Genomic DNA, 20,294 nt, shown 5'->3' on the forward strand with positions numbered 1-20,294 from the left:
TGCAGGATGAGGGCCCGACCTCCTGGGGTTGTTCTGAAAAGCCAAGATCATGCGTGGCACGTTTAGGTGCTGCATAAACGTAGCAATCTCCATTCCCTCCTAGCTTATTTGAAAAGGGCATGGGGCTGAGACAGTGGCCTGAGCTCCCCACCAGGGAGCCCTTGAACATTTAGAAGAGGCCAAAGGAAGGGAATAAAATCTGCTCTGTTAAGAGGCCCTGGCCGACTGGCCCAGGGAGAGAGAAATTTCATAGCTACTTTAAATTTATGAGATGTTGGGACCTGGAAGGCAGGTGGGTCATAAACCCCCAGCAAGATGCCAAACAGGATCCTCATGAATAAGGGCCATGCAGTGAGTGCCCCATCCCTGCACCCAGCCCTGGCACCCCTGCTGGGCTTGTCCCAGAACATCCTGGCTGGCCTGCCCTGGGGGCGGAGCTAAGGCTGGTCCAGCAGAGCCAGCGGCAGAGGCCCTGGCTTCCACCGGGCAGGCCGGGCGGAGAAGCAGCTCTGAAGGGCAGGGGAAGGGCCAGCTCCTTTGGGGCCATTAAGAGGGCACGGAGTAGGAGACAATGCTGTTACCCAGGTGGGTGCTGCACAGGCAGGACCTGAGCCCCCAGGCTGGAGGAGAAGTCTGGCCTGGTCCTCAGGCTGCTGATACGGTGCCACTGTCTGCTCGGCTCTCTCCTCCCTGGCCCCTTCCCTCCCGCCACATGACATTCTGCTAGGTGCCAGGGTGCAACAGAGAACAAGACAGCGGTGCACCCCCTGTGGGACACACAGCTCAGGGTGGGCAGGTATGGGCATGCTGGGCGTTCCCGGGACAGAGCTTCTCCAAGCCAGGGCTCCTGCTCCGTCCCCAGCACCTGGGACAGGGCCCTTCCAGCAGATCAATGCAAGGGCCCAGGAAGTCAGAGAGTATCCAGCTCCTCCAGGACAGCCCCTGGGAACGCAGCAGGCCTTGGTGCCAGCCCGGGCCCTGACACCTTGGTCCCTGCTGTGATGTCTCCGACAAGTTATTTAACTTCTCAGAGCCTCAGTTTCCTCATTTGCAAAATGGGAATAATAATGCCGCCCATCATAGTGCTGTTGGGGGGCTGCAAAGGTGCCTAGGGCGTCCGGCACAGCATCTGGGAACTCACAGGTGACAGTGAATGTCACTGTGATTATGAGGAGGGTGCGTGCTGGGAGCTCTAGAGCCCTGTCCTGGGGACCTTCGGATTCTGCCATAAGAGGAAAAGCCGGCCCCTCGCCGTGGCCCTGAGGGGAGGGCCCTGGCATGCCTGTGGCCTCCAGCTCTGCCTTGGCTCAGGTAGCACCTCGTCGTGGTCCAAGCAGGCTGGACAGCCAGCTGGGACTGTCGCTGCCACGAGAGCCTGGGCTGCCCCAGGCAAGGCTCCACGCCTCCTGGTCCTGGCTACTATCCCCCGTGGTCAACTTGGTGGAGACGACTTCTCTTCCATGAACCCCAGATTGTCAACATGGGCCAAAATCCAGGAGTTCTCACCCAGGGGTCCCTGCAAGGGTCTCTGAATAGAATTCAGAGGGTCCACAAACTCGAACAGAAAACATGACAGCTTTATATTCATGAACCTCTAACGAGAACTCAGCATTTCCTTTGAATAGAGGAAAACCAAACCCAGTCGGTTCCTAGACCCAAGACTGTCCCAGATAGCTCCTCTCACCCCACAGTCACTGTGCGGAAATCTTGAAATCTACTGAGAAGCTTGTCACCACTCCAAAACTGAGGTCATTCCTAGACTGGCTCTAGATCTTGCTATTGAATGCCCTGATCAGGAACGGTGGACAGGAGGTGCCCCGTCTGGACAGACTCCCATGACTATTTCCATATGATTGGTTTCCTTCTCATCCTTTGTTCTCCATGTGATGCATTTAAAAACCAGTCTGAGAAGCGGGTGCGGGCCGAGGCTCTTCGGCCTGGCAAAGGAATCCAAAGCATTTGGACCCAGTGATTTCCAGGGACCCTTTGAGTCCTGCTGTTCTAGGATTCTGGGTATCTATTTCCCAGGGGCCCTCCATTAGCATAACTATGAAACTGAATTTGTGATCATGTTGCCTTTCTTTCTTTCTTTCTTTCTTTTTTCCAATCAGGAAATACATCCAGGCTGAGGCAGCCTTTCCAAACTCCCGGGCTTCCCACAGAATGTGCTCGAATGACACTGGAAAGATTTCAAAAATCCAGGACTCCCCCGGCTTCAATCCCTTTCTCCCCCCGCCCCAACAGATGGTGCAGGCTAGTGAGGAGGCCAGAGTGTGGGACTCTCACGCCACTAAGGGTGCCTCTCAGCGCCACCGTGCCCTTCTGGGTCCCCAGCATTGTGCCCCTGGCCCTGCTGAGGAAGCCCGTCCAGGGTCCTCAAGGAGGGGCCCTTGTTTGAAGGCCTGAAGGAGATGGCCACCTCTGAGCCCAGAGAAGCTGGAGGCAGGCGCCAGGGCTGGGCAGGAGGGATGGAGGCCAGTCCACTGGACACAGGGCTGCTCCCCTCCACTGTGACAGCTGAGGTTGGCGAGCCACAACTGCTTTCTTAATGACTAGTCGCAGCCGCCTCTCTCCCGCAGACCTCGGCCTGGCTTCCCAGCTAGCCGGCCGCTGGTTTGCATGTTGTCCTCTATAATTTGGGGGATGCCCGGGCCTGGACTGGTTGCCCTTCTCCGGCCTAGGCCTCCTGACCTGTGGCCCGGGAAGGGGAAGCATGTGCGCTCGCTCAGGGACCCTCCAGCTCTAGCTCCGGTTCTGGAAACGAGTCACGTAACATGTTTGAGCAAATGTACCCAAACCATCGTGCAGAGCCAGGCCTGGGATGAGCTCCTCCTCCAGAGACTTCCCGAGAGCCAGGGTCCACGGCCACGGAAATGAGAGAGTAGAACCGGGGCCGGCCCCGCCCCATTCTGAGAATCCCATGAGGTGGTACAGGTGGGGAGCTTACATACAGCAGGTGCCCATCAACTGCATTCAGAGGCACCGATCGCTTACCTGCTCACCCACGGGCCCTGGCCGCCCGGGATCCCCTGGCTCCCCCTGCAAAGACACAGGAGGAGAGATGGGAATGCAAGATGGAGCCCGGGCCTCCTGAGGAATCCCCCAGGCCCTCCCCGAGCCACCGGCCTAGTAGCCACTGGTACCAGGCCAGTTCCAGGTTCCAGGTTGACAGCCTGTCACGGCCATGCCTGGCCGCTCTGGGTGGGTGGCCCCTGCTCCATAGGTGGTCATGGCTGCCCTGGTCTTCCCACTGCAGAGCTAGGGAGGCGCAGACCCGTGGGGTAAATCCCCCCCGGACAGCGTCGCCTCCACCCCAGAAACCCAACCTCTATCTGAGGGACAGCAGCAGGACCTCAGAGGGCAGGACGTGGGTGTGCACGTGGCCTGTGGCCTCCCATGCAGCCTCATCTCCCCTCGGCTCCTTCCCGGGACCACATGTTCACGAGAACCAGAAAGGGCCCCGGGAGGACCTGGGCCAAGCTCCTGAAGGGAGGGGGTCACCGGCCACCTGGGCTTCCCTGGCTCTGCCTGCCCGCCTGAAAACCTGGCCCAGCAACTTCTTGCCCGGAATAGCTGAGAACATCTAAGCCCACAGCATCCTCATCCTCATCCTCCCGGGGACCTGGAAACCCACCAAGGGGGTGGTCGGTCTCTTCCCCTGGGCCAGTTCTTTTTTATAGTAACTTTTTAGGAATTCTGTTAACAAAGGTGACCCATATTTATTGCACACGGGGAAATAGGAAGCACAGAGAAGAATATGGGAATCCCCTCTTCTCCCATCACTCACAGATGACCAGTCCATTTTCTAGTGTCTGCTTTGTGTATGAAGGAAGAAGGGGCCACCCAGCACCTGCGATAGGCTCGTGCCTAACACCGGTTTTATAATCTGGTCCCCATCACTATCCCACCACCCTAAACACGGGCAACTTCCCAACACCATGGTGGGTAGCTGCACTACATTCCATTACGTGAACAATCCCCCTCTGTTGGACATTTAGGTTGGTTCTCCCCCCTCCCCCCGCTACCAATACTTTGTTATAAATGAGGGTCAATTTTTGTTCTCCCTTTTCCAACTGGCCATGGGATTTGGGGCTTATCCTGGGGCCTTCATATGTGGGACCCCCCCACTTGCACCCCAGGTCCCCTCACCTTCACGCCATCTGGGCCAGGCCTCCCCGGAAATCCCTTCCTGCCAGGTTGACCCTGCAACAGAGAGAGTGAGAGGCCAGGAGAGGCAGCACTGCTGGGTCCTGGGCAACTCTGAGGACATGGCCCAGGGTCCTCCCATGGGCTGGGAGGGCCAAAGTATCCTGGGAGGTGGAGATGTGAGCCCATGTCCTGCGACACGGGGGCCTCCAGCCGGGTGGTCTCGGAGCCTCCTCACTCCTTGGTCCCCTTGCTTGTCAGGAGGAATGGGACAACTGCTTCCAACCTCATGAGGTCCAGGGTGGTGGTGGGGGTGGTTATTTAGTGAGCCTCAAAGTGTGGCCAGAGGGTCCGGCAGGTCCCCAAGGCCCTCCCAAGAGGGTCGAGAGCTCAAAACTACTTTCCCAACACTAAGGTGCAGTCTGCCCCCGAGGCTCTCACACTCCTGAGTGTGAGGGGCGTCTTCTGGGGCGCGGGACGGGTGTTCTCAGGAGCAGGCCACAGGCAGGGCGGACCTGAGAGTCCACGTCTGTTAAGCTAGACGTTAAAGAGATTTGCAAAAATGGTAAAACCAGGGTACTTTTCCACTCAATTGTCTTGTTTTGGAAAATAGAGTGATTTTTTTAAACACAGTGTTTACATGCAGTGAGCTTATTATTAATTGCCAATGGATGAATAGATACATTTAAAGTGTCTTGATTTAATTACTAATACGATTTTTAATACTAACATTCAATTATAATTGTGATGTAACCCATACAAACAAAAGCTCTTTGGGTCCTCTTTGGTTTTTGTTTTTTTGGGTTTTTGTCTTGTTTTGTTTTTATACCAGGGGTTAAACCCAGGGGCACTAGACCACTGAGCCACATTCCCAGCCCTATTTTGTGTTTTATTTAGAGCCAGGGTCTCACTGAGTTCTTAGAGCCTCGCTGTTGCTGAGTCTGGCTTTGAACTCCAGATCCTCCTGCCTCAGCCTCTAGAGCCACTGGGGTTATAGGCGTCCACCACCGCGCCCGGCTGGTCTTCTCCTTTTTGACCCACTGCTGGGAGGAAGGCAGTGGGTCAGGCGGCCCCTGGAAAGCCGCTCAGAGGGTACAGAGGACTCAGGCTCAGGGTGCCCCACCTCTTGGGGTACTTTGGCCCCCCCAGCCCATGGGAAGACCTGGGCCATGTCCTCAGAGTTGCAGCCTGGGCTGAGATCCCGGCTAACTTCCACCCTTCCGCCAACCACCTCTCTCCTCGGTGCCCGGTGCTCCCCCTCCAGGCCCAGGGCCCTCACGGCTGACTGCTCTCTGCCGGTTCACAGCTGGCTCTGCCCCAGTGAATCCACTCCCTCCCTCAGGCAGGTGACACTCACCTCCAGGCCAGGGGCTCCTGGTGGCCCCATGGGTCCCTCATCTCCCTGGAGTTGGAGACAGGAAAAAGAAGAAAGGTCACTGGGCGGGTCTCTGGAGAACTCCCTCTAAGCAGAGAAAGAGGTGGACGGAGAAGGGACCTCCTGGACATGCGAACTGCTCCTGGCCTGGGTCAGGGGCTCCACCAGTCCTGGCCCAGAGGACAGGTCACACTTCGGGCGACTGGCCCTGAGAGCAGAGCCCCAGACTGCGGCTCACACACGACTCTACTCTGACTCCACTGGCTGGCCAGCAGCCTCCGGGCCTCAGCCTCCCTGGTGTGGACAGTCCTTGGAAAGCGACAAGTGGCTTCAGCTGGGTCCTGGCTGAAGGGACAGTAATGACGCCTGTTCCTTCCTGAAGCCCCGGGGCCGTGTCCAGCGGGTGCTGGTAACGAAGGAGGCCATGGACGGGCTCGGGGGCCGTGAGCAGAAGGCAGGCAGGAGGGCAGGAGGGTTTTCGGTGGTGACCCGAGTGCAGACTGGAGCACGTGGTGGGGGCTGTCCCTCCTTCCTCTCCCTCCTACCGGCTGCTGGCTCCCAGGACTCCCCAGCCCTCCGGTGGCCCACGGAGCCTCCAAACTTGTCCCCTCTGGCAGTCCAGGCCCGACCAAGGGGCACCCCCAAGCTTCCAGGAAAGCAGCCCCACGTGGCGGCTCCCGGAGCCAGCGCTGGGGCCCTGCCAGGCCCAGGAGCCGCAGGAGAAGGGACGGAGTCAGCGCGGCCTGCCTGCGGTCGGTCCTGGGAGCCTTGCCTGCCGTGCCACAAGCCCAGGCCACATGTCATTGGGCTCAGGCGGGCCTCACACACAGGCCAAACCAACAGGCCCCTGGAGACCCTTCTGGCCCCCCATGTGAGCACACGAGAATGAGCAGATCCTCCCCCGCTACTGCTGTGGCCACCAGTAAGTGCTCTGGCCACTCCCGGGAGCAGACGGTGACAGATGGGTGGCATGAAACCCGAGGCTAACGGAGACCTGAGCTCCTGTCAAGGCCCTGCCTGCCACTAACCAGGGACCTGCAGACTCTGCCTCTCGGCGTCCTGGGCCTCATCTGTAAATGGGGCTGGCAATCCCCTGCCTCCTGGACAGATGTCCCAACACGCTGCTGTGTGACGTGAGCTGACCACAAGCTTGCGGGGGGGGGTGGGCAAGGGGGACACCATGGCAGTGAGAGGGGGCCGCAGAGATGCGGGAGACCCCTCCTGCCAGACCAGGGCGTGGGCCACAGGGACAGGGTGCACAGGAAAAGGTGGGTGTGCCGGGGTCGCCCAGGGCCGCAGACAGGCCGCAGCGGGCAGGGGGACAGGCGCGTCTCACCTCGGGCCCCAGCTGTCCTCGGGGTCCGGGCAGGCCTCGAGCTCCAGGCTTTCCCTGAGGGGAGGGAACAACAAGGGTCTCAGAGGGGTCCCTCTGCCTCCTGGGCGGGGGCTGCTCCGGGCAGGAACTCACCTTCTCGCCTTCGGGGCCATTGTCCCCAGGGGGCCCGATGTCTCCTGGGAATCCCTGAGGGGAAGCAGAGGCTGGGGTCACCGGGCCCCGCAGGAAAGGGCTGGGGCGACCGCAGGAGCTGACCTGGGTGGGCACCCGGCTGCAGCAGCGGAGGTGCCCCATGTGCACACCTCGGTCCTAGACAGGGACGGGGACCCCCCTGCAGCTCAGGTGCTGAGGAAAGGCGCCAGAGGGTGCAGGAGGCCACGCGCGAGCTGGTCCCACCCAGAAGTCCCAAGTCCCGCGAAGTCACTGGGACAAAGGTTTGGGGTCTGGGACCTTGCTCCCGCCAGCCACCAGCCTGGGATGCCCCGCCATGAGCCCCTGCTGTGCCACCGTCCTCCTGCTTTTCTGGGACCCGCTGACGTAATGAACCGCAGCGCCTCTGTCAGGGGCTGAGATCCCAGTGACACCCCAGCCAGGCCTGTGGGACCTGGCCCTGCGCCACCTACCAGGCCCCATGGTCCCCCTGATGCAGCCTGCCCCGAGGGACACAGGCAGGGGAATGGCCTCCGTCCCCCTCAGCACCTCCGGTGGCCGCTTGGGGTCCCGGAGGCACAGGGTCCCTCTCGCGGTCAGTGCTCTCTGTACAATTTGCAGGCCAGTTCCCCCGTCCCCAAAGGTGGGCCCTTCTCTGTGTCTTCAATGGCTGCTAGTCAGGGGCCCAGGGCCCTCAACCTGGCTCTCTCCAGTTGGCTGGTTTCCATTGCTGGTGACCACCAGGACACCCACGCTTCTTTTGGGGTGGGCTGAGGAGCACGAGCCAGTACAGAAACATCCCCTTCCTTGTTTTAGGTGTGATGCTTCTGTTAATTCAGCCAGGGACCCCATTAGCTTTTAGGGCAGCCCCACTACCTCAGTCTCCTGCCAGCTAGAAACCAAAGTTTACGAGTTTCTTCGACCAAAATGTTTCCTTTCACTTTGCCTTCGTAAGTTGGCTAGATCTTTTTTTCCTTCCTCTTTTTAACCTTTTAGTAACTTTTATACAATTCTGGTTCAAATACCTTCTCACCCTGCTTACAGGCAAAGCAAGAACAGTCCTGAATTTGGAGCTAACCCTGAAGCCAAAACTCCATGTGTTTTCCTTCATGATGAAAAGATCAAAATCTCGCCCTTCTGCTCACTCACTGTGTGACTGCAGGAAAGTTCCTTAGCCTCTCTGGACCTTGGATTCCTGGTCTGTAACACACACCTTACAGGCAGGGCTGTACTGAGGCTTAAGTGAACAACACAGGCAAAGCACTGAGTCTGGTGCCCAGCACTGAGTAAGTGCTCAATAAAAAAAAATCTACAACCACAAGGATTCGGAGTCCCTTGTGCTGGCCCAGGTGGCCCGGGACCAAGAAGAACTTGGCAGCAGGATGCTGGTTAGATTCTGGTGCTCACACACATCCGGCCCAGGATGAGCGAGGGAGACATTCCCCTGGGTGCTGGACAGCGGGGACAGTGGCCCTCTCAGCTGCGTCCTGACTCAGCCCAGCAGAGGCACCTCCTGGCTGTGGAGTCGCCAATCGCGGCTGCGCCAAGGTGGGAGGGAGGCCTGTCTGTCCAGGGCCCCGGAGACCGTCAGAGCCGACCTGACCCTCCCCGCGTGGAGTGGCCCTCGGGAAGTCCGTGCCCTGCCCTGGGACTCGTTTCCTCGTCTGCGAATGAGGCAGCGGCCTCCCCTCCCCTGCCCGTCTCGGGAGCCCTCCACCTCGTCCTGGGACCACGCAGCCTGCTGGCCGCAGGAGAGGCCTCATAAACCGGAGGGCGCAGGCCTTCCACCCCGGCTGGCCGGGCTGCTGGGAGTCCCGGACTCCGGAGTCTTTTTCCACAGTGACCAGCGGAGAGACTCGGGGCCAACTCCGTCGTCTAAAGATAGGGCTGCGTCGCGGCCAAAGTCAACAAGTGGAAAGTCAGACTGTGGATTTAGGAGACCTTCCCTGTCTGTCCAGGGATTCCAGAAGTGATCTTTGGAAAGGCCTGGAGGACCGCAGGGCCACTCTCCCCCTGGATGCAGAGGCAGCACGGATGGCCGAGCCCGGGGCTCCGGGTGCACGGTGGGGGGGCCTGCCGGAAGGGGGGGCCTGGGTGCAGATGACCCCGACACGGACAACGGCCCGGCCCCAGGAACGAGCAGGGGTTGAAGAGCTCGGCCTGCTCGTGACAGGCCACCACAGGCGGTGGTCTGTGGACTCTGGGCTCCACCTGGACCCCAGAGTCACCTGAGGAAGGACTCGGAGGCCAGCTCCTTGTCCTGGGTGTTCTGAGAGCCCTGGACAGGAGAGCTGTGATCCGGGAATCGCTGTGCTCCGCTTCATCGCCCACATGCTACGTGACCTGGAGCTCGTCCCCCACACCCCTGGGCCTCAGTTTCCCCGTCCAGCTGCACTGGAGACACAGCAACACGTACCTCGGGTCCAGGGGGCCCAGGGAACCCCAGGGGGCCTTTGTCTCCGACTCTGCCCTGTGGAAGAGAAGAGATTGGGGAGTGGCGGTCACGAGCGTGGTGGGTGGTCAGAACGTTCTGGAGCATATACGCATCAAACCACCTGAGCAGGTTCTCAAGTCCCAACTCCCACACTCTCCAGCTGGGGGACCCCAGGCAGATGACCTCAGAAACCCAGACTCCCCATCTTTATATAATGGGGACAGTAACCCTAACTCCTGGTGATTGGCGGCCCTCAAAGAAACAGTGGTTCCAAAGGGCCTGATGGTGGCACAGTTAGTGACACCGCTGTGACAAGTGACATCACTGTAGTAGCCCACAGTGAACGAGGCCATCAGTGATGTGGGTGACCACTGCACCTTGGGCTCGGTGTCTGCATCAGGGAAATGGGCAAACGGCCATGCCCTGTCCATCTGTGTCTGCAGGAGGACGGGAGGCCTGATGGGAAGGCACCCCAGCCACACCCCATGACAGAGGTAAGACCCAGGTGGAGGGGTGCTGGGAGAAGGTACTCACCAGAGGGCCTGGCTTGCCCCGGGCGCCCGGGAACCCTGGCAACCCCTGGCTGCCCTGGAAAAGAGTGGGCAGGCGGGGTTAGCGCCCACCAGAGGCCGAGAACAGCTGCCTGTCCCCCTCCAGCCCAGGCTGGACAAGGCCCCCGTGGAGAGGGCAGGACCTTTCTTTCTACTGCAGGGATCACACCTGTCTGCACCCCTGGAGGCTGGGCCCTAGTGCCAGGGTGAAAGGGCAGCCTGTCCTCCCAGGACCCCAGGAGCCCTGGAGGCCCACAGACCCTGGAGACCAGGGCCCAGCAGAAGCAGCAGCCAGGCCTGTGCAGTCACCCCAGGGGGACACCAAGGCCAGCTCAGGACGGCCAGCCAGGAGGGACGGCTGCAGAGGTGGAGGGAGAGCTGGCCAACATCTAGGCCTGGTGGACTGGCTGGCAGAGGTCCAGCTGTGGCCACAGGGTGTAGACGCGGGCAGACGGGGGCGGGTGTCCTCAGGCCACAGCTGGTTCTGCAGGCAGGGCCATCCTGGTAGTGATGACCACGCCCCCCGCTCAATGGGTCAGCAAGGCCACTCACACACGGTCCTAAATGTCCACTGGGAAGTGCGGCCCTGAGGAGAGCTCAGAGCAGCCCAGGGCCCTGTGGGGGAACTCACTGTCGGGGACAGGGGTGCCTGCCCACAAGTCTCCAAAACCAAGAGAACCATGGTGTCAGAACTGAAGGACAGATGTGGTGTCCAGGGCTCCAGGGAGGGAAACGGCCACTTTCCGAACAGATAGACAGCCTGGCCTCTGAGCAGGTGGTGCGGAGAGGCAGCGGGGGCGGGATCAGGTGGGCAGCAGAGTGGGCAAAGAGCCTGAGGCACAGCTGGCAGTTCACAGGGCTGGAGCCCAGGGCCACAGTGGGGAGGGCCCTGGGCTGGGCTCCTGCGGGGCTGGGTGGGGAGCCGGGAGGTGTGTGAGCGCAGACCAGAGCTGTCCTTGGGGGCAATGTAGGAGCTGAGAGACTGGGAGGGCAGGGGCTGGGGAGGACAGACACGGCTTATGACAGAGCCATCTCAGGTGGTCCTGCCCACGCTGGGCTCTGGGAAGGAGGCCAGGCCAGGGGGCAGGGGTGCAGAGGGGTGCGGGACAGGGAGCACCCGAAGCAGTTACCTTGTCTCCTTGGAAGCCGGGATCTCCGGACACACCTGGGACCCCTTGCTCGCCCTGAGTACACACCAGCAAAGAAGATCGTGAGCGGGGCCACGGGGACCCCAGAAGTCTCCCCGACGGCCAGGCCCACTGGTGAGGGACAGCCCTGCAGAGGCCGATCTCAAGGGGGACCTGGCCAGTCAGCCTTGCTGGACGGGCCACCGGAGTGGAGAAGGCAGCCCCGGGGTGGGGGGGACGAGCCAGCCTGGGCGCAGACCAGCTTCAGCTCCCCTGCCGGTCACCTGGCCTTTTGTGGCGAAGCTGCACTCCAAAGATCCTTCCCCAACCTGCCCCCTCTGCCCCCATACTGCCGCTGTGCTTGGGGTGAGGGAGCCCGGAGGTCCCCGCCAGGGCTTCTGAGTGGGGCGTCTGCTGTTTGAGCGCTCACTACGGCTGGAAGCTGTCACTCCCTCCTTCTGGGCCAGCGGCCAGCCTCGACCTTCTTCTAATTAGCTGCTTCTGATCAGCTACAGCATGAGAAAGCAGGTGGCCTGACTCGGAAGACTGTGGACACCAAGCAGCGCTTCTGCCTGAGGTCCGGCTGCTCCTTGGTAGGATGATGCACTGCCCGGCTGGGGACAGGCACCCTGGCCAGGGGAGGCCTTCTCTGCCCCCTCCCTGGACCAGCCAGGTTCTAGTAAACGAGCTGTCACAGGCCGGGTCCAGCGGTCCAGCCTCTGGGGGCTGGAAACTGGTCCCAGCTCTCCACGCTGGGCATCACCCACCGCTCGCTGGCCCCAGGACTCGAGAACGTTTCCAGTCCCGGGAGGAGGAGGAAGAATGGGGGGATCTGAGCAAACCTGCCTTGTACAGGAGGCCAGGACCCAGCAGGACTTCTCTGGCAGAACAAAAGCCAGAACTGAACATAAAAATCTTTCTTCTTGAACTTACTTTGGTTTTTCCAATTTGGAAAATCCTGTACGACATCTTGGAGTTTTGAGAACCAAGGGACATTTTATCATCATTATTTTTAATGCCTCAAGTTAGAGTGAGGGAGTTCCTTTAAAAAATTAGAATAGAGGAGGGAGGCAGGTTTAAAAGGCGCCTAGGAAGTCAGGACAATGGCTTTAGAGAGCTGGGTCCCCAGCAGCGCCACCGTTTCAGGATGTGCCAGAAGGGGCTTCCGCTGGCAGCAGGAGCCAAGGGGTTGTGAGTGGCCCCAGGCCAGGCCGGGTCATGGAAAATCCGGGATTCTGGAAAGGAGGATCCACAGGACTTGAAGGGACGGCTTTGTCATCCCAGAAGAGGGCTGGGGGCCGCCAGTCTGTGTGAGCGGCTGATCGGAGACCCCTCCCCACTAAAGAGACTGAAAGGGAGTCCCCTCTCACAAAGACTTGATTGATTTTCCTAAAAACTATGGGCAACAAAATAATTTCCTCTCCTCCCCCTGTTCTTTCTTTCCCAGAGCTTAGCGGGTCCGAGTGACCAGGCGGCCTCGAAGCAGCCCAGCTCCTCTGCGTAATGCTTTTATCTCCATGTTCCAGGGCAACTCCGAGCCGGGCCACTCTACAAAGGACCTAGAAAGGCTCCCTGCGCCACCCACTTCCCCCGCAGCCCCTCTCCTTGACCATGACTTCAGCTTTTCCACCGCAGGGGTGTCTCCCCCTGGGTCAGGTGGGTGAGGGGAGCCCACACCCACCCCTACAGAGGGAGGCCCCGGAGGGAGGCTCAGCAGGCAGCAGGCAGAGGCAGGCAGAGGGGGCCGGCAGAGGCTTGGGAGGGAGGGAGGCGGAAACCCGGCAAGGCGAGGGCTCGCTGGCCCGGCAAGGGGCGGGTTCCCGGGGCTGGGGCTGCACAGAACAATCCCACGTGTCCATTTTGCCCAGAAATTCTAATCTGGGGGGTCGGAGGGCCTGGGTTGCTCCTAGGAGAGCACACGCTTCCTCTGGTGGATCTTCCCCACTCTGGGTCTCAGCGTCCCCAGCTGTGACTTGTAGGACCCAGGTCAGGTGACCTCCCAGGGCCTCATCTGCTCTGTCCTTCTGACCTCTGTTCTGCTGGGTGGTGGAGGTTTCTGGGCCAGGTGCCCTTTGAGCCCTGATCCCCTACTTAGCAGCAGGGTGGCCTCGGGCAGGTCCCTTGTCACCTGGGGCTGGAGGAGGAAGGGGTGATCCCTCTGGAGCATTCCTGGGTGCCTGGTGCAGGACACCTGCTCCTTGGCCTCAGGTGTGGCGGCCCCTGAAGACAGGTGGGCAGGGAGGCTGGACGCAGGGGCGAGAGCAGCAGCACGCCCCTCAGATCCCGCCACGTCCTCTGCGGGCTCCAGGATGGACCAGAGACTGCGGGGGAGGACAGGGCTGCTCCTACCTGGCCTGTCACTGCAGCTGCTGAGCCAAGCCAGCTTCGGCCCCTTGGTGGACCCCAAGACCCATCTCCCCCTTCAGCTCTGGTGTGGCACCAGGTGACGTTGCTAGAGTCCTACAGCCACAGAGAGGCCACGTGGACGGGGGCCTTCCTGGGTGGGGGTAGCTGGAGAAGCGGGTGGCAGCCCAGGCTGCCCGGGGTTCCCCTACGTTTCAGATGACGCACTCTCTGGGCAGGGCTCCCAGGCCCATGCCAGGACACCTCCTGTGCCCTTGGTTCCTTCCAGGTCACCGCCGCCCCCCCGGTGCTCTGTGGCTGTGCCCTCCAAGCCCCTGTGCCGCCCCAGCTCTGCTCTCCGGGTTCTGAGACCTGCTGACTGAGCCCCGGGCCCCCAACCTCTCACACCCTCTCTGCCGAGGTCTGCAGGCCCCCGAGGGTCAGCCAGAGCCCCACCCACAGGGACCAGAAGAAGCTGGGAGCCCAGACTCCGGGGACAGAGGGGGCGGGAGAGCGCAGGGCAGTGGACCTGGCCAGAGCTGAGCGGCAGCCTCCGGGCGTGGAGGGGCGGCATGCAGATAACCCACGGTGCGACAAGGGAGTATTCCGATCACCTTATCACCTTTCAGTCCGGGCTCCCCCACGCTGCCCATCAGTCCCTGCAAGACAAAGGCCAGAGGCCGCTGTGAGGCCCGAGCCACAGAGGCAGGAGCTGGCTGGCTTCAACCAGAGCCATGTGTCGTAAGACCTAGCTCGGTCCCCAAGCCTGGGCTCACTGTCCCCGACTGCAAACAACTCCCATCTTGACGGGCAAGGTGGGGAGGAGCAGCTGGCAGAGGTGACAGTGGGGACAAGCCCAGAGGAGGAAGGTGCCGATGCTGCGGAAACAGGCCAAACTGGGCTGGCCTGGCGCTGGCCCGTCCTCGTGTCCCCTTCCGCTCAGGGCTCACTGTTCTCCATTACAGTTTCTATGGTCCTGGCGATGACCCCCAAGCCCGGAACCACGCTGGACTCGTGCTCAGCTAGCGGGCTGGTGTCCAGTAAAGACATCTGGCTTAAATGACATACAGATGACATCTGGCTCTCCAGCCAGGGCGGAGCTCCGGATCAATCAGCTGCTGTCCAGCACCCACGGGGCGCCCTCCCGCCTGCCCTCCCAGCATCCCCTGGGGCACCCGCCCTTCTGGAGCAATGAGACCCAAACTGGGGGAAGCCCTTGTTTACCTTCATGCCCTTGGGTCCTGGGTAGCCGATGGGACCCAATGCTCCCATGTCACCCTGGGAAGAGAAAGAGGCAGCTATGAGAGGTGGCCCCGGGAGGCTGGCTGCGAGGGCGATGCCCGGAGTCCCCGGGGCTGGGCTCTCCAGGACGCAACTCCCTTGGGTTGATCTTGAGATTAGGAACATCTGTCCTTCTGTTCGCTTCCGCTAAAATGCTGGAATAAATGTCACAGGATCCTGTCCAGGCCCAGGTCGCGCTCTGCCCTCCGCCAGCACTTCCCATAGGCTGTCTGCTGGTCACTCCCCGCTGGCCCTGGGCAGCTTGTGCTAGAGAGGCCAGGATGCTGCTGGGTGTCCTGCAAGGCACAGGTCAAGTCCACCACAAAGAATTATCCAGTCAGATGGGGTGGCGCATGCCTGTCATCCCAGCAGCTCGGGAGGCCGAGGCAGGAGGATCGCGAGTTCAAAGCCAGCCTCAGCAATGGCGAGGCGCTAAGCAACTCAATGAGACCCTGTCTCTAAATAAAATACAAAACAGAGCTGGGGATGCCGCGCAGTGGTCAAGTGCCCCCAAGTTCAATCCCTGGTACCCCCCACCCCCTCAATAAAGAATTATCCAGCCCCAGTGTCAACAGTGCTGAGGTCAGGGCTGGGGGTGTGGCTCAGCGTACAGGTGGGAGGCCCTGGGTTCAATCCCTGGGGGCGGGGGGGGGGGGAGAAAATGGGAGAGAGAGAGAGTTTAGAGTGAAATGGCAGAATTTTGTCTTAATAAGCCTCCCCCTTTCCTCAAATCTCACCCTGCCCACCCCCTTCACAACCACCATCAGGCAGAGCCATATGTTAAGCCCATGCCCAGAGAAAGGACCCCCTAAAACTTTGGTCTTCTCTCCCTATCCATCCTCTGTGACTGACCTAAGTGTCCAGCTGCTGTGTGACCTCAAACAATACTTAACCTCTCTGGGCCTCAAGTTTCCCACTGAAGAGATTCAGGCTCTTTGGAGGCCCCTGGCTAGTGCCCTGAGGCTGAGGTGCAGCTCCCGAGCCTTGAGGGCACAAAGGCTGCCCCGGGCAGCCAGGCTTGAATGGGACTCAAGTTCCTGCAGGAGCTGCTGCCTGGAGACCTCAGGGAGGGTGGGAGGCCAGGCAGGAGGCCAGGTGGGAGGCGGGAGGGAGGCTGGGTAGAGGACGAGGAACCACATTCCTGCCTGACTCCCGCAGAAGAGCCAAGGCCCGTGCAGGGCATTGCCCCAGGTGGGAGACAGTGCCAATCTCCTGTCCCCAGAACACTGCAGCCTGGCCTCAGCCCTGCCCTGGGCTGGCTGTGTGGCCTGCTGCCCTCACTGGCCTGCAGGACTCTGGCTTCGCTGTGTTCAGCAAAACGCACTCGCTGAGCCCCTGCTAACTGAGGAGTCATGTCACTCCTGTGCCTAATGACAATAATCACAGCACCCAAGCAACTCTGGTGGCCAGGCACTGAGGCACTGGGCCCTTTACATGCCTCAACTCAGTTACATCCACAGCAGCCCTTAAAGGCCAGTTCTGCTGCTGTGCCCGTAATGCAGATGAGGAGACTGAGGGTCTTAGCGGTCCAGCAATGCCTCAGAGCTGGGGCAGAGCTGAGGTTCCCACCAGGCGGGCGTCTCCAGAGCCCCGAGGCAGCTCTCAAGTCTCAGGAGAAGACTTGAGGGGAGGAAGCAGAGAGCCGGATCACGGCTGAGTTAGGAAGAAGAGCCAACCCTCCAAGAGGCGCATCTTACAGCCCCTTTGGCTGCTCCTGCCTGTGCAGGAGGAAGGTGGCCGCTGTGTCCCGTGGTGAGCCGTAAACACAGCAGCCTCCGGGGAGGAGGCTCCCTGTCAGCAGCCCTGGGAACACAGGCTCGCTCTCCCACCTCCAGGCCTGAAGGCCGCCTGCACAGGGACCCAACTCAGGCTCCATGGAGCGAAGGCTCCCCATGCCCCCTGCAGGACTGTCCCCAGGGGTCTCTGTGTGGCACTGAGGGTCCCTGTGGGCACCCAATCCCCAGGGTAAAGGGACCCGGCTGAGGGTTAACAGTGCTCCACCGTGACAGCTCCCAAGGGACAGGTCCCCCCATGAGCAGCACCCCCGGTCACAGATGCAGAGAGGACAGTTCATGGAGCACCTGTCTAGTGCACCCAAGACACCCTCCAGTGTGGCGGGGGGACAGACTGTCAGGCCTCCAGCCTGAGCCCGAGTCCACTTTCTGAGCTCTTGGCGCCCGACGCACTGCCCAGGCTCGAGACCCCCACCGAGAAGACCACAGGCCCCGGCTGCAGCCCCCTGAAGGCCCCCCCACTGCGGTCCGGCTCGAGGGCAGCTGCGCCCCCCCCCCCACCACAGCTAAGTGCTACTGTGAGTGCAGGTGACCCACAGGCTCCCGCCCATGGCTCCTGGTGGCTCTGTGCAGGCGGCACCCGTGAGAATCCCCCCGTCCCCCTGCCCCCGTCAGACCCGCTGCACTTCAGACAACGGAGGCACAGACCAGGGACCACCCAGACCAGGGACCACCCAGACCAGGAACCACCCAGACTAAGGAGCTGGGGACAGAGGCAGGTCCAGGCCCCAGGTGCGTCTGTCTGTCTGTCTGAGCCCGCGGGAGTCCGAGCTCGTGGCTCGGGTGGGCTGGGGGCTCCAGGGCTGGGGCTGGCAGGGGCCCTGAGGGAAACCTGGGCCCTTTGGTGCCCCATGGGGGTGCGGGCAGGCCCAGCCCTCTTTCCTGCCCCTCTGCTCCCTGTAGCTGGACATACTGGTCACCGATGGCCCTGGGCCCAGGCTCCTGCCGCTTCCTGCATCTGGTGTGCTCCAGCCGCCACTCAGCCCGCCAACGACCATGCATCCTGGGGCCCCCAACTTCACTGACCCCAGAGGCCAGGCGGTGCCACCCTGTCCCCCTGGAGCCTCGCGCCTTTCACTCATAGCCTTGCCCACGTGGCTGTCACCTACGTGTGCCTACACGGCCACCACAAGTCCCACCACCAGACCGAAGGCAGGTGCCTGATCTGGGGACCTTACCTCCGAGACCACAGCATCTAGCTGGAGTGTGGCCACAGGAGGTGCCCACTAAGGAAGGGGACAGAGGACAGGGAACTGCCTTCGCGGGCCATCAAGCCTCCTTCCAGAAACACTGAGGGACGGTGATGGTAAGGGCACTCAGCCTGTCCTGGCTCCTGGATGGTACTACCAAGCGCCATCCCTGGTCAGGGCAGCTCCTGGACCTCAGCCCACACCGCTCACTGCCTCTGTCCTCTTTGCAGAATGGCGACCTGCGGTGCAGTGAAGAGCATAGCTCTGGAGACAGGCCCAGGCCAGCTTGCCCGCTGTGTGACTTCAGGCAAGGGCTCTGCCCTCTCTGAGCCTCGGTTTCCTTCACTGCCAAATGATGATGCCACTCCCCACGCCCACAGGCTGTGGTGGCCGCCCGCCGACACTCAGCGGGGTCAGGCTCTCGAGACCTAGGTAAAGACGGGCTGGAGGGCCCTGACCAGCTTTCTAGGCAAAGAAACAGTCGGGTAACCAGCAGTGACAGAGGACAGAGGCAGCCCACCCCGCCCCAGGTGCTGGGCTGCTGGCGGGTCACATGTTCTCCAGGTCTCATTAACGTGTCTTTGAATAAAAAAGACAGGACCGGTCCTCGTGGAGCTGACTGGTTCCGCAGGCAGCCAGGGGCTCTCGGTTACTGAAAGGTGGCCGTCCAGCAGGCTCACCTCAGAGGCCGCCCGAGCCGCTGGCAGCTCATTGGAATTGGGGACAGTCAGGCCTGGGTGACAAGTGCGAGGCGTCCACTCCTTGCAAGGTCCAGCCACAGGCCTTGGCTGCTGAGCCCCATGCGCATCAGGCACACACCGAGCAGAAGGACGCTCTTCAACGCTAGCTTGTCCCCTCCCGCAGCGGGGCCCGGGGACGCTCGGCCGCAGCCTGCACACAGATGGCCTCAGCTGGCCAGACGGCCCTGGCTGAACCTGAACCTCCACTAAAACCATTACCAACCCGTGGAATTCCCATCGCTCAGCTGGAAACCCACATCCGCTGGAAAACCGCAGGTGACTCCCCTCCCCTCCTCCTCCGACTCCTGAGCAGAAACCTCCTCCTTCCTGCTCGGAGGAGGCCAGTCCTCGCCATGACAGACCCCGCTGCTCCCGAAATTCAGGGCGCGAGGGGACCCTGCCTCGGCCACGGTGGAGACTCGGGGGCTCAGGGCCAGCCCTGGGCTCCCAGGTGCAAGGACACAGGACGGGGAGGAGAGGCCAAGAATGGCCAGGGCGGGGGACACGGGCCAGTGCGGTCACAGGTGGGAGGGATCAGCTCCTTGGAAAGCGGCACTGAGCAGAGGGCACAGGGCCTGAGAAACGCCGGTGTCCAGATCCTGCCCCCAGCCAGCCCTCAGAAGGGCACAGGAAGAGAGTGTCCTGCTCTAGGAGTTGGACTCGGGGCCTCCATCAAACCCCATCCTCTTCTGCCCGTGTGGGTCCTTGACCCGGGGCCTCAGTTTTCCTATCCGGCAAATGGGATCTGCCCAGAGACGTGGCAAATAGGGTCCCTAGACGGGATGCGAAGGACAGGCCGCCCGGTTACATTTGAATGTCAGATAAGTAATGAAGGGTATTTTGGTATAAATGTGTCCCAATACTGCATCTGACACTCCACCGTGACTGGCGTCCTGTACTCTGTCTGGCAGCCCTAGTTACGGAGAGCAGAGGGGAGGCGCTCCTGAGCCGAGGCCAGGCGGGAGGGAGGGCTGGGCCTTAAGAATCTCTGCAGCCGCGGTGTACCTTACCACTCTGGGACCCGACCTCGCGGACGCTGGGACAATGACAAACAGGACACAGGCCAGAGGCGCCAGCCAGGTGTATGAACCTCTCTTCTCGAAAGCTCTGGGGACCGGGATTCTCAGGAAGAGCAGACAGCGAGGGAGCCTCCAACCCCAGAGGTGTCCCAGGAGGACTTTAATGACCATATGACAAGGGGCTCCAGAAGGGACTCTCCCCCTCTCATGGCAGACAGGTCAGCCACCAGTGCCAAAGGAGGTGCCTGGCAAAGTCCTGCTGAGTGGGCATCAGGGACGACACGTGCGTGACTCACAGGTGGACACTCCCAGTCCCCAGCCATGGCGGGCATCGCTAGTCCATGGCAGTGCTCCCCTCCACCAGGGTCCAACATGACTTTGCAACCTTCCTCCACTCAGCGACCCAGACACGCACAGCATATGTACACACAGGCGTGTGTGTGTGTGTGTGTGTGTGTGTGTGTGTGTGAGTGTGAGACGTAATAACAACAGCTAAGCCGGGCACAGTGGCACACGCCTGTAATCCCAGGGGCTCGGGAGGCTGAGTCAGGAGGATCCCAAGTTCAAAGCCAGCCTCAGCAACAGTGAGGTGCTAAGCAACTCAGTGAGACCCTGTCTCTAGATAAAATACCAAATAGGGCTGGGGATGCGGCTCAAGGGTTGAATCCCCTGAGTTCAATCCCCAGTATCAAAAAATATACAAATAAAATAACAATAGCTATTATGACAACACTTGCTGCGTACTGGGCACTTCATATGAATTGGTTGATTTAAATCCCCACGACAATCCCCCAAGTTAAGCATTAAGA

At 60.9% G+C, this 20,294-nt stretch overlaps 1 protein-coding gene across 1 annotated transcript in view; it reads right to left on the bottom strand.

The window, feature by feature from the left end:
* Col27a1 (collagen type XXVII alpha 1 chain) overlaps positions 1-20,294 on the bottom strand; it is a 122,646-nt gene that overhangs the window by 46,088 nt on the left and 56,264 nt on the right. The window contains exons 15-24 of the mRNA XM_076845632.2: positions 14,687-14,740; positions 14,077-14,121; positions 11,123-11,176; positions 9,976-10,029; positions 9,424-9,477; positions 6,990-7,043; positions 6,858-6,911; positions 5,504-5,548; positions 4,150-4,203; positions 2,995-3,039 (exon numbers count right to left, since the gene is read on the bottom strand). Of these exons, the coding sequence (XP_076701747.2) occupies positions 2,995-3,039; positions 4,150-4,203; positions 5,504-5,548; positions 6,858-6,911; positions 6,990-7,043; positions 9,424-9,477; positions 9,976-10,029; positions 11,123-11,176; positions 14,077-14,121; positions 14,687-14,740 (513 nt within the window). The remainder of the gene's footprint in view (positions 1-2,994; positions 3,040-4,149; positions 4,204-5,503; positions 5,549-6,857; positions 6,912-6,989; positions 7,044-9,423; positions 9,478-9,975; positions 10,030-11,122; positions 11,177-14,076; positions 14,122-14,686; positions 14,741-20,294) is intronic.

This window comes from Callospermophilus lateralis, chromosome 2, assembly GCF_048772815.1.
Source record: "Callospermophilus lateralis isolate mCalLat2 chromosome 2, mCalLat2.hap1, whole genome shotgun sequence".
Taxonomy (NCBI): Eukaryota; Metazoa; Chordata; class Mammalia; order Rodentia; family Sciuridae; genus Callospermophilus; species Callospermophilus lateralis.